Source organism: Nerophis lumbriciformis, linkage group LG09 (assembly GCF_033978685.3).
Source record: "Nerophis lumbriciformis linkage group LG09, RoL_Nlum_v2.1, whole genome shotgun sequence".
Taxonomy (NCBI): domain Eukaryota; kingdom Metazoa; phylum Chordata; class Actinopteri; order Syngnathiformes; family Syngnathidae; genus Nerophis; species Nerophis lumbriciformis.
This window is the reverse complement of record NC_084556.2, coordinates 25,416,233-25,432,262: the sequence shown is the minus strand read 5'-3', so window position 1 is coordinate 25,432,262 and position 16,030 is coordinate 25,416,233. Positions and strand designations below refer to the sequence as shown.

Here is a 16,030-nt window from a genome sequence, read left to right as displayed (position 1 = left end):
GGAAATAGTTTGTACCCCTTTCAGACATTGCATTTAGTTCCCATTAAAACATTCACATGTTGCACAATGAGATGACAGTTGCAGTCTGCGCCGTACTCAATAAGCTCCTTCTTTTTCTCTATCCTTTTGTTGTGGGGCATTCATCCTCTGCTGTTGCCATTACAGATATAAAGTAGCGTACAGTTCTAACTTACTGTATATCTGTCAGTAGACTGGCTGTGGAAGCGCTAAAAACTACCGGTACAATAAAAGATGAAGAGGAAAAGATGTTGTCGAAGTAGAACCATGTAAATAAGACCACTCACAAAATGACGAATCCTGAAGCTTGAAAATTGTCTAAAAAACAATCTATGCAACATTTTGACTAAAGAACTACCATTACACGTTATGTAGACTACAAGGAAGTGTTTTAAAAGTAGAAAAAAAATCATACTGTGACCACTTTAATAGCCTTATAATCTGGTGCGTCTTTTGTATGAAAATAGACCTGAATAGACCCATTCATCGACAGAGCATTATCATCTTTGTAAAGGCAGAATGTTATTCCATGTTTTTGTATTGATTGTGAAGGTGTACCTAATGGAGTGGCCAGTGAGTTCATAGAACACTAACATGTGCCATGTGATGAGTGAATATACAAATGCTTTATTTATGATTTGAGTCAATCTTGTGTTGGCTATATTTTGTCAACCATAAAATCAGAAATAATTATATTATGTCGTTATATTACACAACTTTAAAGGCTAGTCTCTGAGCACTGCTCTGGTCGGGCCTGATAAATTGGCTCTTGAGCGTATGTGCATCACTGTGAGAACGAGAGGGACTTACCTTCTTACTGCAGGACCGCCTGATCTCATCCACCTCTTCATCCTTGCTCTCAATCTCCTTAGAGTGGTTCTGTCGCTGCGTTTCCATCTCCATCTCAAGACGCAGCTTTGCCTGCACCAATGAAGACGAGACGTACAGAATAAAACATGAAAAGGTTATTAAAATGCAAACAATGTTTGTCCATGAAGGATTCTTTATTAAGTCTGTGCACATACCTGCTCCAGCATCTGGATGCTTCCCGCCTGTTCGTCCAGCTCTTCCTCTTGGTCTTTCACCTTGGCATCAAGGTCGCGAAGCTGCTTCTTGACCTTGGCGAATGATGCTTCATCTTTGGACTCCTGCGAGGAAAGATCCTGCAGTTCGGCTTCCAGCTGTTGCACCTTCATGTTGGCAACAGACAAGTCACAGTCCTTTTCCTGTGGTTCAAAAAGGGGAACAATAAAGGCCACACCTGGACGAGTACGGAATATTAAAACAAACATGGAGGGAACTTGTTCTATATACAAGACCTGAAGCTTCTGGTTGAGGTTAAACATCTCAGTTGTCATAGCGTCTTTCTCCCGAGACAGCTTCTCCCTAAGACTCCTTTCTCTTTGTACCTCCGCCTGGGCCTGGTTCTGCTCAGTGTCAAACCTGCCATATGTGCACACATTATAAGGCAATTACACCAATACAGAGGAGCATATTTCCTTTTCTGGTTTTTGAAATGAAAAACTGTTTGACGGCCTGTGTGTGCAGCTCGGAAACTTGCCCCAAATTACAGTAAGAGAGAAACAGTATCTCGTTTCTTCTGTGCGTCTTGCACGAATGGAAAAATTGACAGTAAACAATATCTGAAGTCACTGAAGCGTCTCACTTTATCAATTTGTATATTTTCATTTTAACTATTGTTGGAACTATGAATGTTCCGATCAGGGTTATATTCTGACAATTCCAATCATCCATGAGCGAGATCGGTTGATACAAATACCGATCACATTTTTTAAAATGTATTTATGGTGTCTACTATTGAAAGTGTAACAATTTATACATAACACATTATTTTAACTAGTTACATTTTCTCTTTTATTACATACAATTGTTTGATCAAAACAAAGGCAATAGTGCACAATAACTAAACAAAAGCAGAAACTACCGTCTACTACTCATTGAAATCCTTAGGTTTTTGACATCAAAGTCCTCTTATGTCCTGGGAATTATTCCCTTATTTATAAACAGTAATACTGTAAAAACAACACAAAAATAGAAATAAAATATCGACCTAATCACTCTTGTATGGACCATCTACTGATACTACCGTTAGTGTCGACACCACCAATTTATGTCTTGATCCGCCCTCCTCTTATCTTACGTGTCGTGTACTGACTGTGACAATGCTGACACACCAACAGTTGTTGTCACATTATCCTCTTTCTAGATTTGTATTCATCTACTTGTTAATTTAATGTAATAACAGCTTACTTTATGCTGTAACATGGTTAGTTTTGCCTGCTACATGTTTAACGTTGTCCTCTTTTGACTACGCTACTTGATAATGATACTTAAAATACTAAGAAATGCAGTTTATATGTGGTAATGGAGGTGAGTTTTACTAGCCTAGAGGAGTGGTTCGACACTATGTGTGGAGACACATAATTAGCTGCTAGCCACTTCTAAACCGGGTGACTAAAAATTAAAAAAAACGCCAGCCAGAGGGGAACAGTGTTTGCAATCGTCATTAAAAGGCATTAATCCTTAATATAAACATCCCAATGACACTGCAAAATTGTATTTTTGGGGATCTCCATCAATTTAGTAACATGTCATCAAAGAGTAAAAATTATTTTCTTTCAATATGCATAATAACAAAAAGGGTAATATTTAAAAAATGGATAGATGTTGATAGTCCAACTCATACTGACTGGTCCACACAAGCTATGGAGATGATATCAGTAGAAAAAACTGCATTTAGTTTAGATAATATTAAGTCATATATTGGAATATGGGATCCGTTATTTAAATTTGTCTTAACTATTAAATGAACCAAAATATGACTTATTATATCTTTGTGGAAAATATTGGACACAGTGTGTTGTCAAACTTATGAGATGCGATGCAAGTGTTAGCCACTGTGATACTATTGTTCATTTAAAAAAAAAAAATTATTAATGTTTTTAATGAATATCAATGAGGGATTTTTAATCACTGCTATTTTGAAATTGTTACTAATGTTGATACTGTTGTTGATGGTATTCATTTTTTTCCCGCTACTTTTGGATTGTTCCGTGTCATGTTTGTGTGTCCTCAATTGCTCTCAATTGCTCTGTTTATTGCTATTCTGGGTGTTGCTGGGTCGGGTTTGGTTTTGGATTGCATTGTTGTGGTGTTTTTGTGTGTTGTTTTGTTGAATTAATTAATACATTCATGGAAAAAAAAAAAAAAGAAAAAAAAAAAAAAGGCATTAATCGGCAATGGCGATTCCATACTTTTTTTTAACGAAAATCGTCCACAGCTAAATAGGGGCCCATCCCGAGTTGAAACTAGTGCTGTCAAAATTAATAATCTAAGCAAAAAACGCCATAAGCACAAACTCACTCAAATGTCCCCGGTAACGCTTGTTAGGCAGTTTGTCCAAGTAGTGTTACATGCGAAACAAAGTACAAAAAAACATATACCGTATATTCCCTTCTTTCTTGATCCACAGCAACCCTGTAATTAATTTGATATGTGTTTTTACAACACTGGATAACTGATCTGCACCTTTTCAGTTGGCCAATTTTGAAATTTCCTCCATTTCAAACTCCCCACTAGCCTGGTGTATTGGCGCTGGGTTGTAGTAACGTGTACAATATTTTCCCCAACTGTCGAGAAGAAACACTTATGGTTAGTGAATGTAAAAAGCTAAGTGTTTCATGCTGTCAGCTTGTTGTAATTTTCCCTCCCGTGAAGCGCGGCTGAAAATAATTTCACCCACGGAGCATCTTCAATTAGCCGCGGGGGAGAGATCACGTTCTGCCGTAGTGATGGCTTCTCAAGTGCTTTGAGAAGTCTGAGTCATTTCCGGAGCTAATGTAATTCTGCAGATTTCAAAACATCTCAGTCACTATCCAAATTAAAAGTGGTAGTCAGTGTAGAGCAGGGTCAAAGTGCCTCCATCTTGCCATTGTTTTTTATTTTCACGAAGACCCCAGCTTCTTCCAACATTCCTCAAAAATGCATTCTAGTTTAATTGGCGACAATTAATATGAATTATTGGGGATGGTCCTTTGTCTATGTGAGCCTCATATTGCCTAATGTGTGCAAGATTAAGCTCCACCCCTTCTACAAACACACTGTAAGAAATAGAGGTAGAGTAGGACTTTATGTCATGTTGTGTCCCTAAAGGTGCAATTCACACTAATGTACCCTGCAGGGCTAATTACTGGACTCCAAGGTGAAACAATTTCCACCGAGTGGTAGTTTGGTTCAGATTGCCATGGTACTTTCTGGAAATGTTTTCACCTTGGGGTGTCTAAGCGGGATGGCGTTCGCTGTGTCAGCTACATAAATAGCGTGACATTATACCAGCAGGGTACAGTTGAAGCCGCCAATGAATTAAACAAAGAAGAGGAACACAATACAAAGGACAACAATGGAGGACATCCAGCATTATGTGTTCTTTCTTCTTGGCATGTGACATTTGCTTGAGAAAAGGCACATTATGTATTGTTCTCCTTCATTTTCTGTTCCCTGCTGATCAAATAACTACAGTCTGCAGTGGGTCTCGCTGTGGGTGGCACAAAAAGAGAGTAACAATGGTGGTGGAATGGTACAGACCAGTTATTTTGACAAAGAAACATTCAAAAAATTCACCAAATGTTTTTCAACAGCAATGATGAAAATGTATGATCAATTATTCGATTGCAGAAAATACTACTGAAAGGGTGTTGTACTACATATGTTATTACCAACTGTCTATGGATCAATAAGATTTTATTAGGGCTGTCAAACGTAACGCGTTAAGGCATGCAATTATCAATCCCAAAACATCTTGACCGAACATGATCCCTTTACCTTAAACACAAATGGTTACCTGAAAGCCAATGCTAAATTAATTAAAATAAAATAAATACATTTCCGACTCGTGTGCTCAATGGCAAATTTTGCTTCAAAACACACACCAACAGAATTTTAGATAAAACCAAGGTAATTTAAATATGTTAAAGAGAAACATTTATATAACATTGTTGTGTATGACATTTTTACAATAACATTGCTTTTTTCATTTAAATTATGCAAGCAAGTCATTGATTAATCTTAATTATTCAAAAGTGTGATCATTTGAATCAGGGCTATCAAACGGTTAAAATATATTATTTCTATTAATCAAATTTTCCATAGTTAACTCTTAATTAATCGTGATTAATTGCAAATATAAGTCTTATCTTTAACAAGTGTAACTTATTAAAATGTACGAGCAAGATGGGACTGGACAATTTGATTTATGCAAATGTTTGTTGATTATTGGATGTTTTATTACCTCAACACAAAATGGGTACACAGACACACACAAGACATTTTCCACCTGGGGTCTAATCCAGTCCTTTAGTGGTCTGTCTTTCTCCCAATATGATTAACGGAACACATATATATATATTTTTAAATGTCTACATTCTTCACAATTACTAAATGAATACAAATTGCTTGTCAGCCTGAGAAATGTGTTTGCCGTTCAGTCCTGTCCCGTCAACACGTGGTATATGCAAGGCGCGCGTGCACATACACAAAAGCGTTCCAAGAGAAGCAAGAACTTTTAGCAGTCATGTTGTTGTTACGACAAAATATACATATAATTATAGCTAGCGTTAGCTATCAAAATCGCTATAATTAGCTAACATCAGTCAAACCTACTGCACGTGCATGTGTTATGTATGTAGGTAGCGTACATCGTGTCCTAAAAGCCATAAGTGTGTGGGATATAATGCTTAAAGCATTTTGGAAAGTTAGCGTAGGCATTCGCGTAAAGCTTCCTCTTTAAATTTTCCCCAATAATTCTATTCTACCGTATTTTTCGGACTATAAGTCGCAGTTTTTTTCATACTTTGGCCGGGCTCCAGTGCGATTTATATATGTTTTTTTCCTTCTTTATTATGCATTTTCGGCAGGTGCGACTTATACTCTGGTGCGACTTATACTCCGAAAAATACGGTAATTAAAATTGTGTGCATGTGTTTGGGGGCGTGGCAAGGCAACCGGCGGTGCGAACCGGCGGTGCGAAAACCAGAAAACTTTGTGTAGAAAAGAACAAATGGCGCAGGCGTGCATTGTTTTTTCTATGGGGGCGACAAGCAAGCCCAAATACACTCCGGTGGTGACGCAACTCACAGCGACAGTGAATAAAAATAGCTTTGGCTTTATGGAGAGAGCGGCCTGGCAGGGCTTCGAAGCTAAACTTTGCATTCAATATACATTTTTCTTTGTCCATTTCTGCTCTCCATTTGTTCCTGTGGCTCAACATCAGCTGGAGTGCTGCTGCTTTTTTACTGCTACTGTATGGACTGGGGTTAAAACAGCACACATGTTAATCACGCGCAAAGAAAAAAAATGGTGCCTTCTTTCCTTAAGTCATTCCTATGGCAATATTTTTAATCAAAGAGGGCAAATGTACTGTAAAGAAAGTCTCTGAGTGTTCTAAACTCCTGCTTCTGTGGTAGTGTTGTCTAACGCTCAACTTTCAATAGGGGTCATCATGCTGTTTGCAAACTAGTAGACACTCCATCTACAGCGCCTCTGCTGGTTGAAAGAAGATAGTGAACTATTTGAATTCAATTGTGTCATGATGTGAATTATCAACTATCAATTGCCCAGAATTGGCAGAATTATTGAGGCTCAGTAATTGATGATTAGAAAAAAAATCAAAAAGACATTTCTTTTCACACTTTTATGGCACAACCTACTGGTTTGTATGTAAAAATCTTTAGACGCAGACTACAAGGCGGTCACGGTCTAACTGATAATTGACCTGAAAATAAGAAAAATCTCAAAAAGACCCTGCAGAGAAAACTTTTTGGCATGACCCACTGGTTTGCATGTATAAAGCTTAAAGCCCATACTAAAAGATATAACTAAGACAGTACCGTAATTTACCGACTGTAAGTCAAAAAATTGTTCCCGTGCTTTGAATCCTGTGCTATATACAATGCTGTGGCTAATGTATGGATTTTTTCCGGGTTTGTGAGCATTTCCCGGGCGCGGCCACCGTTGCTGCCAACTGCTCCCCTCACCTCCCAGGGGGTGATCAAGGGTGATGGGTCAAATGCAGAGAATAATTTCGCCACACCTAGTGTGTGTGTGACAATCATTGGTACTTTAACTTTAACTTAATCACATGGCGCCAATAAGTTTAGCCTCGTCACATCAGACCAATAAAATTACAGAACGGTAAACAGTGAACCAATGAAATTGTACACATTAAATCAAATGTACTCACACAATCTTTCAGCCAGCCTTTTAGCGTGTTATGGACTCACCCTCATCAAGACACGGCAAAATGCACAGAAGCCAAAAGCGATCAACGTGTCCCAAGAGGCCAAACTGCCACGTAAATATTTCTTGTTTCGATGTGTTCATAGCTTACACAGTTTTTCACTGTTGCACTGCTGTTCGTACTGGTATTTATTTTTAACGTCATGTTACCTATTGTATGCATTGTATTTCAACTACACCTAACAGAGCAGCCACCTGTATTTTTGTCATGCTCTCATGTTTGATGACAATAAAGCGTTCTATTCCATCTACATTTGTGACCTACAGAGGTGCAGCTGAGACACAGAGAAACACTTATAAAAAGCCTCATATAGGCAGGTTAGAAATGAGTTGATGTGATCACATGACCGAGCAAATGATCAGTTGACGGCGGCTGCACGGTGGACCAGTGGTTAGTTTGCCGTTTGGGCATCTCTGTGTGGAGTTTGCATGTTCTCCTTGTGCATGGGTGGCTTTTCACCGCTTCCTCACACATTCCGATGATAAGCATGTCAGGTTAATTGGAGACTCTAAATTGACCATAAGAGTGAAAGTGAGTGTGAATGGTTTGTCTATACAGTATGTGACCTGCGATCGGCTAGCGACCAATTCCAGGAGTATCCCTCCTCTCACCCCAAGTCAGCTGGGATAGGCTTCAGTGTACAGAGAATGGATGGATGGATTGATGGATATTGTCAAAATGTGTTTCCATGTACTGTATAAAAACACAAGTAGACTGACAGAATGAAAGTGCTGTAGGGTGAGTTAAAACTGACTTCCTCTGTTTCTTTTCCAAATCATGGTTTCGGCTATGGAGGCCCTCCAGGTAACGTTTGGTGTCCTGTAGCTCAGCTGTCAGCTTCTGGCACTTCTTCTTCAGCTGCTGCACTGAGTGCTGCACGTCCTCATTGTCAGTCTTCAATTCAGCAAACTGCGGTGCGAGAGTTATCATTCTACTTAATATACAAAGAGAGTATGGAAATCAAATATTAAATATAGCCTTTTAAAAGATTGAACATGACAAAGTGTCTTGCCCTTCTCTCAAGATGTCGTTTGTTCTGTTGCTCCGTTTCCAGCTTGTCATCAAACTCCTGCTGGAGTTTCTTCTTGGTGAACTCTGCTTCCCGAATGGCTCTGTTGTACTTTATTCGCCACTCTCCTCCTGCAACAAAAAAAAGAAAAGAATGTTGAGCAGATGTAATTTTCATGACATTTAGGCATCTCCTGCTTTTAATGCAAGCCATGTGGTATACAAGGAGGAAGGGGCTCAAAAGCTCAGGGATGACTGATGCTGTGGATTATGTGGCATGTTGTACAGACTGAGATGCTTATCACCTTGAAAGGACTGAAATAAAATAATCTGAAATAAAACCTCCTTTCATCAAATCATGACCTTATGAGGTCGAAGTATTTGACAAGAAGACTACAAAGCAGCCCTAGCGTTTTGACTCTAATCTCGGATAAACCTGAGCTCCAAATTCTGAGCAAAAACGGCAGTTAGAGGAGGACGTGACAAAGTGCCACTTTGCACGCCTCTTAGCCGACCCTAATTCTGGAGCTGTCAGGGGCTATCAGAACTATGACAGCGTCCAGTCAGACATTCAGGTTTAGGTTCATTTCCGAGCCTTATCACTTTTTGACGCTGTCCATGTCTCCTTCACATAGCAACACTGGCTCCTCCATCAGCGCCGCTCATTAGCATATATATAGCATAATGACAACGTGCAAGGCCACCGGCTCTGATCCTGACGATTATTTTCTCATTCATCTAAGAATTCTGATATGCTCTGTAATGGCTTGTCTGCGGAGGTGGGTTTGAGGGGACGTGAGAAAAAAAATGCCTCGCGGACAATGCTTTCTCAGTGGGAGCGCTCTTTCTCGGTAGGTGTCGACCAATCACAAGCCAGTACGACTTGTATGCCTGGGAGAGAACATTTTAATCCCCGAGTGTGAAATCCCAAACTTGGCGAATGTATTTAATACTATTATGAAATATGTCTGACTGCCATGTCTCCTGCTGAAACAGGCGACTAAAGGCACTGATTCCTGCAGCTACAATTACAATGGGTACAAACTGGGTATATACTGTTGGTTCAGTGAATTATAGCACTACCATGTGCCTATAGTAACTGCTCATTAGGATTATACAGTGTTTCCCACAGGACTGCAATACATTTAAGGCATTGGGTGGCCAGGGATTGTTGTAGATAATTGCATCCCCTAATTTGCATTATTGGCCATGAAACATGTAATTTTTTTGTATTCTATGAGAGACAAGTTTGAGTAATTTTGCTACTTTTTTTAGGCACCGACCGGATTGTGTCAGTACTACTGCGTATCCATTCACGTAAAATAGAACCTTGCCATATTTCGATTGATTTGTTGCACGTGACGTCACATCCGGTTGAAGATTCGGCAGGTTCAAACACTTAACAGGCAAACAAGCGCTCAAGCAGGACTAATGTTGCAGTTTTCCATGCCAACAAAACAAGTATGCCTGACAGAAAACACTTCAACAGACAGTAAGGCTTCACTTTTAAAAATTTGCTAGCTCGATGCTAATTCACACTGGAGTAGCCAGAGACATGCCACTGTTTGGCATTAACTATTTTATATGACAGTTTCAAAACCTTCAAATTTGTTAATGAAAACTACAACTACGAACCAATCAAACAGCTGGTGTATAAAATGTACCATACTTACAGTATAAACACTTTTTAAGAGTGAAATTAATGAATAGATTCCGCTTAATGGAAAAGACTACTCTCTGAATAGACTACACCGTAGTCCAGACCTGGACATTCTACGGCCCGCTGGCCCCATCCGGCCCTTTGTGTGTCCCTGTCCGGCCCGCGTGAGGCCAATCATAAATTACAAAATACATTTTAAAAAGTATCTATGTCGAGTGTGCAATACAACGGTGCTGCTTTTGTTTTGAAAAGCGCTATTTGTATTACTTCCGTGTGGACTATGCTCGTGCGCGATTGTGAGTGAATGTGAACAGCGGCAATCACAAATTACAAAATACATTTTAAAAATCATCTATTTCGTGCGTGCAATACAACTGTGCTGCTTTTAGTTTGAAAAGTGTTATTTATGGGCGTATGTCCGGGTGTAACCTGTGAGTGAAGGTGCACAGCGACAAGTGATGCACGGTTACCCCCGAGACGCTAAAAAGAGAAAAGTTGATGACGAATGCCGTGTTTTCAACAAGACATGGACTGCCAAGCATTTTTTACAGAAATTAAAGGTAAAGCCGTGTGCTTAATTTGTGGTACACAGGTTGCTGTGTTTAAAGAATATAATTTGAATCGCCACTACACGACGAAGCACGAGGAAAAATACCGGAATCTGTCTGATGAAGCGCGCGCAAGGGAGGCTGATGCGTTGATGGTACAACTGCAAACCCAACAAGGACTTTTTGCCAAATTTCACACCCCCAGAGATGCAGCTGTCAGGACAAGTTTCGTCATTTCTCACAAAATCGCCAGAAAAAGTAAGGCGTTTTCTGACGGAGAGTTTATTAAGGAGTGCATATAGGACTCTGTTGCGCTAATATTCCCGGAGAAGAGGGGCGCATTCGAGAACGTGTCACTCTCCCGACGCACTGTAACGAGGCGGGTTGAGACCATCGCTGGAAACTTGGAACTTCAGATGAAGAACAGAACGGCCGACTTTGACTGTTTTTCGCTGGCTTTGGATGAGAGCTGCGATGTACGTGACACCGCCCAGCTGCTCATCTTCTTACGTGGGATAACTGCAGACTTTCAAATCACGGAGGAGCTGGCAGCCATGCAGTCAATTAAAGAGACAACCACAGGTAATGACTTGTTCACATAGGTAAATGCATGTTTGGACATGTTAGGACTGAAATGGGACAAGCTGGCAGGTGTGAAAACAGATGGTTGTCCAAATCTGACGGGGAAAAATTTTGGACTTTTAAAGAGGATGCAAGATAAAGTGACAGAAATTGACATTTTTGCATTGTATTATACATCAGGAAGTGTTGTGTAAGACAGTGTTAAAAATAAAACCATCAAAAGCAATCTGCTTTTGTATAAAGTTAAATTAGGTTAAATTAAATTATTATTATTATTTATCTTACGGTATATCAAAAATAATTTGAGCAAAATTTAATTGAAATATCGTCGGTGTGGCCCTCCAGCAGTGCTCGGGTTGCTCATGCGGCCCCTGGTAAAAATTAATTGCCCACCCCTGCCGTAGCCTATACACTACTGCCATCTAACGTCTTGTAATTGCAACTGCATGCAAAGTCTACGATATAATACTTGCAAATGAAACTCAGAAATGTAAGAACAACACAAGTAGGGATGTACGCTAATATCGGACTGCCGATATTACCGGCCGATAAAATACTTTAAAATGTAATATCGTAAATTATCAGTATCGGTTTCAAAAAGTGAAATTTATGACTTTTTAAAATGCCGCTGTGTACACGGACGTAGGGAGATGTACAGAGCGCCAATAAACCCCCCCCCCCCCAAACCCCGCCCACCTCAACCCCCCCCCCCCCCCCTCCGTCTCCCGAATTCGGAGGTCTCAAGGTTGGCAAGTATGCTCTAGTATACTCTGGACTGAAGCTATGTGTCTTCATTGTTTTTGTAGCTGTTTTGAGGCATATTTAAAAAAAAATAAATAAATAATGCACTTTGTGAAAGTCAAAGTATAGTATTTCCTATAGTTGTAATGGGTATCAGGATTATCTCAGAGAGAGCATGTCCCAAATTCCAAGCTGTTTTGAGGCATGTTAAAAAAAATAATGCACTTTGTGACTTCAATAATAAATATGGCAGTGCCATGTTGGCACTTTTTTCCATAACTGGAGTTGAAGTTGTTCTCTTATTTTGGAAAACCTTGTTTTTGATTGATTGATTGAAACGTGTATTAGTAGATTGCACAGTACAGTACATATTCCCTACAATTGACCACTAAATGGTAACACTTGAATAAGTTTTTCAACTTGTTTAAGTCTGGGTCCACGTTAATCAATTCATGGTAAAGTTACATTGTTTAATGCATCTAGCGTGGCATCACAACAAAATTAGGCATAATAATGTATTAATTCCATGACTGAATATAGCGGTATCGGTTGATATCGGAATCGGTAATTAAGAGTTGGACAATATCGGAATATCGGATATCGGCAAAAAAGCCATTAAAGGACATCTCTAAACACAAGATATAACAACTGGACAGCACAGCTCACTGTTAAATGTTAAATTATGATGATTGTAGTATAAACCAAATTAACAATCATTAATAGATTAACACACACAGAAGTAACAAAAATGAGTACCTTCGAGTACCGGTATTGATTTCTAGGTACTGGGAATTGGCAACCGTATCCATTCAAATGTTAACGGTACCCATCCCTAGTTTTGAATACAATCTAAATACAGCGACGAAGTCGCTAAAGTGGCAACACAATCTAATGTAATTTCCCATTTACTGCCTACCTGTCAACATTTCAAAATTGGGGCACAAATGGATAATTATTTCTCCCAAGGACCAGGTATAAAACAGGTCTGCCAACGCTGGCTTCTCTGGCGTTGACATCATGTCCATCCCTTTCATCGTCTTTTTTAATAAATCACTTTCCAGGACTGCCTGTCGTGAGCTCCGCCCCCTGTCATCATTATGTGATACACCTAAGTTTACAGAGTGTTGCTGAGCCCGAGGCAAGCAGACAGAAGTTGTGCTGATGAGGCTGACGATTTTCTGGCAAAACGTGCTGCCAATTGGAATTCATGCACCCCCTGCATCTGCAAAATTGTGTCAAGTAATATACATGTTTCCCACTACAAACAATCAACCGTATAATTTATTAGGTTGTGGGGTTTTTTTGCTGGGAAAGCAAAAGCGCTGCCAGCATGCCTTGTGGCAACTGTTTTTCGTCATCTTCGCACAAATCCATAATCTAGTAAATCATCATTAGATTGCTGGATTATTGTACTCAACTGAAAGAGTGGATTTCTACCCATGCACAGATGCAGGGGGCAGAAACATCAATCAGGAGCACGTCTTGCCAGAACACCGGCAGTATAGGAGAGCATTATTTTTGTTTCATGTAAGGTAAAACTATGGGAGAAATGCGGGAATGAGAGGAAAAATACAGGGATTTCCCGGGGAAATTGGGAGTGTCAACAGGTGTGATCTACTGTATGAAGTTTGAACGATAAACTACAGTCACACAGAGTTCAGGGTTTACCCCAGATTGCCAATATACTCGTGGCAACTACTACTTAGTTAACATTTTTCAGTATGCAGAAAGTACTTTTTGAGCACATTCAAAAATACTGTGATAATGATAACCGTGATCATTTTGATCACAACAACTGTGATATGAACTGTTCATATCTTTACATCCCTCGTCACGAAAATGTACAAAAACTCACTGGATACCTTAGGTACACCTGCACTAATAAGATTGAAAGTGTATGCTGTTTTACTGCGCGTGAATGTTATTTATCATATGTTTATTACTGTCATTATACAAACCCCGTTTCCATATGAGTTGGGAAATTGTGTTAGATGTAAATATAAGCGGAATACAATGATTTGCAAATCATTTTCAACCCATATTCAATTGAATGCACTACAAAGACAAGATATTTGATGTTCAAACTCATAAATTTTTATTTTTTTTTGCAAATAATAATTAACTTAGAATTTCATGGCTGCAACACAAAGTAGTAGGGAAAGGGCATGTTCACCACTGTGTTACATCAACTTTTCTTTTAACAACACTCAATAAATGATTGGGAACTGAGGAAACTAATTGTTGAAGCTTTGAAAGTAGAATTCTGTCCCATTCTTGTTTTATGTAGAGCTTCAGTCGTTCAACAGTCCGGGGTCTCCGCTGTCGTATTTTACGCTTCATAATGCGCCACACATTTTCGATGGGAGACAGGTCTGGACTGCAGGCGGGCCAGGAAAGTACCCGCACACTTTTTTTTACGAAGCCACACTGTTGTAACACGTGGTGAATGTGGCTTGGCATTGTCTTGCTGAAATAAGCAGGGGCGTCCATGAAAAAGACAGCGCTTAGATGGCAGCATATTTTGTTCCAAAACCTGTATGTACCTTTCAGCATTAATGGTGCCTTCACAGATGTGTAAGTTGCCCATTCCTTGGGCACTAATGCACCCCCATACCATCACAGATGCTGGCTTTTGAACTTTGCGTCGATAACAGTCTGGATGGTTCGCTTCCCCTTTGGTCCGGATGACACGATGTCGAATATTTTGAAATGTGGACTCGGCAAGACCACAGAACACTTTTCCACTTTGCATGAGTCCATCTTAGATGATCTCGGGCCCAGAGAAGCTGGCGGCGTTTCTGGATGTTGTTGATAAATGGCTTTCGCTTTGCATAGTAGAGCTTTAACTTGCACTTACAGATGTAGCGACAAACTGTATTTAGTGACAGTGGTTTTCTGAAGTGTTCCTGAGCCCATGTGGTGATATCCTTTAGAGATTGATGTCGGTTTTTGATACAGTGCCGTCTGAGGGATCGAAGGTCACGGTCATTCAATGTTGGTTTCCGGCCATGCCGCTTACGTGGAGTGATTTCTCCAGATTCTCTGAACCTTTTGATGATATTATGGACCTTAGATGTTGAAATCCCTAAATTTTTTGCAATTGCACTTTGAGAAACGTTGTTCTTAAACTGTTTCACTATTTGCTCACGCAGTTGTGGACAAAGGGGTGTACCTCGCCCTATCCTTTCTTGTGAAATACTGAGCATTTTTTGGGAAGCTGTTTTTATACCCAATCATGGCACCCACCTGTTCCCAATTAGCCTGCACACCTGTGGGATGTTCCAAATAAGTGTTTGATGAACATTCCTCAACTTTATCAGTATTTATTGCCACCTTTCCCAACTTCTTTGTCACGTGTTGCTGGCATCAAATTCTAAAGTTAATGATTATTTGCACAAAAAAAAAAGGTTTATCAGTTTGAACATCAAATATGTTGTCTTTGTAGCATACTCAACTGAATATGGGTTGAAAATGATTTGCAAATCATTGTATTCCGTTTATATTTACATCTAACACAATTTCCCAACTCATATGGAAACGGGGTTTGTACTTTGAATTGCCCTGCATGCTACACATGTTAGAGTCTGCCCCTCTCATGTGCTGTAAAGGGTAAATCTTAGAAACACACTCCCCATTCAAATGTAAGGATCATACAGCACCTGCAAAGTGCACCTAATGTTCTGATCTGTGGGTATATTAGGGGACTGTACCATTTAAGTTAGAGGCAATAAAGAAATAGAGTTCATGAATTGGCCCTTATGTTACCACATCAACTGACCAGCATCATCATCATTGTCCAGTTCCCCGTTGAGCTCAGATGTTTTCATGAGCCGAGCTTCCATCACCTCCATCTCCTGTGTTTCCAATTGCTTTGTAATGGTCTCCAACTTGACCTGATTCACACAGATTTAAACAACAACAATAAGTGTTTGGGTTAAAGAAAATTTTTCATTTGACTCTGTATATTTGCCTGCAGATCTTTCATGTCTCTCTCCAGGCGTAGTCTCTCCGTGGTCTCGCTCTCCAACAGCTGGGATGCTGACTCACTCGTGCTCCTCTCATCAGCGAGTTCTGCCAACAAGTCTGCAATCTGTCCACAGGCAAGATCAACAACTTACTTTCAGCGCGCGTTTTCAGGAGAGAACTCCATCACTTATC

The 16,030-nt window shown here is 39.8% G+C and overlaps 1 protein-coding gene across 8 annotated transcripts in view; it reads right to left on the bottom strand.

Moving 5' to 3' along the window:
• Window positions 1-16,030, bottom strand: part of LOC133607458 (unconventional myosin-XVIIIa-like) — a 187,099-nt gene that overhangs the window by 41,697 nt on the left and 129,372 nt on the right. For all 8 annotated transcript variants that reach the window (XM_061962093.1, XM_061962091.1, XM_061962088.1 and 5 more), the window contains 7 exons: window positions 15,843-15,962; window positions 15,651-15,765; window positions 8,346-8,473; window positions 8,088-8,242; window positions 1,338-1,461; window positions 1,044-1,244; window positions 829-939 (listed from right to left, as the gene is read on the bottom strand). In XM_061962093.1, coding sequence (XP_061818077.1) covers window positions 829-939; window positions 1,044-1,244; window positions 1,338-1,461; window positions 8,088-8,242; window positions 8,346-8,473; window positions 15,651-15,765; window positions 15,843-15,962 — 954 coding nt within the window. The remainder of the gene's footprint in view (window positions 1-828; window positions 940-1,043; window positions 1,245-1,337; window positions 1,462-8,087; window positions 8,243-8,345; window positions 8,474-15,650; window positions 15,766-15,842; window positions 15,963-16,030) is intronic.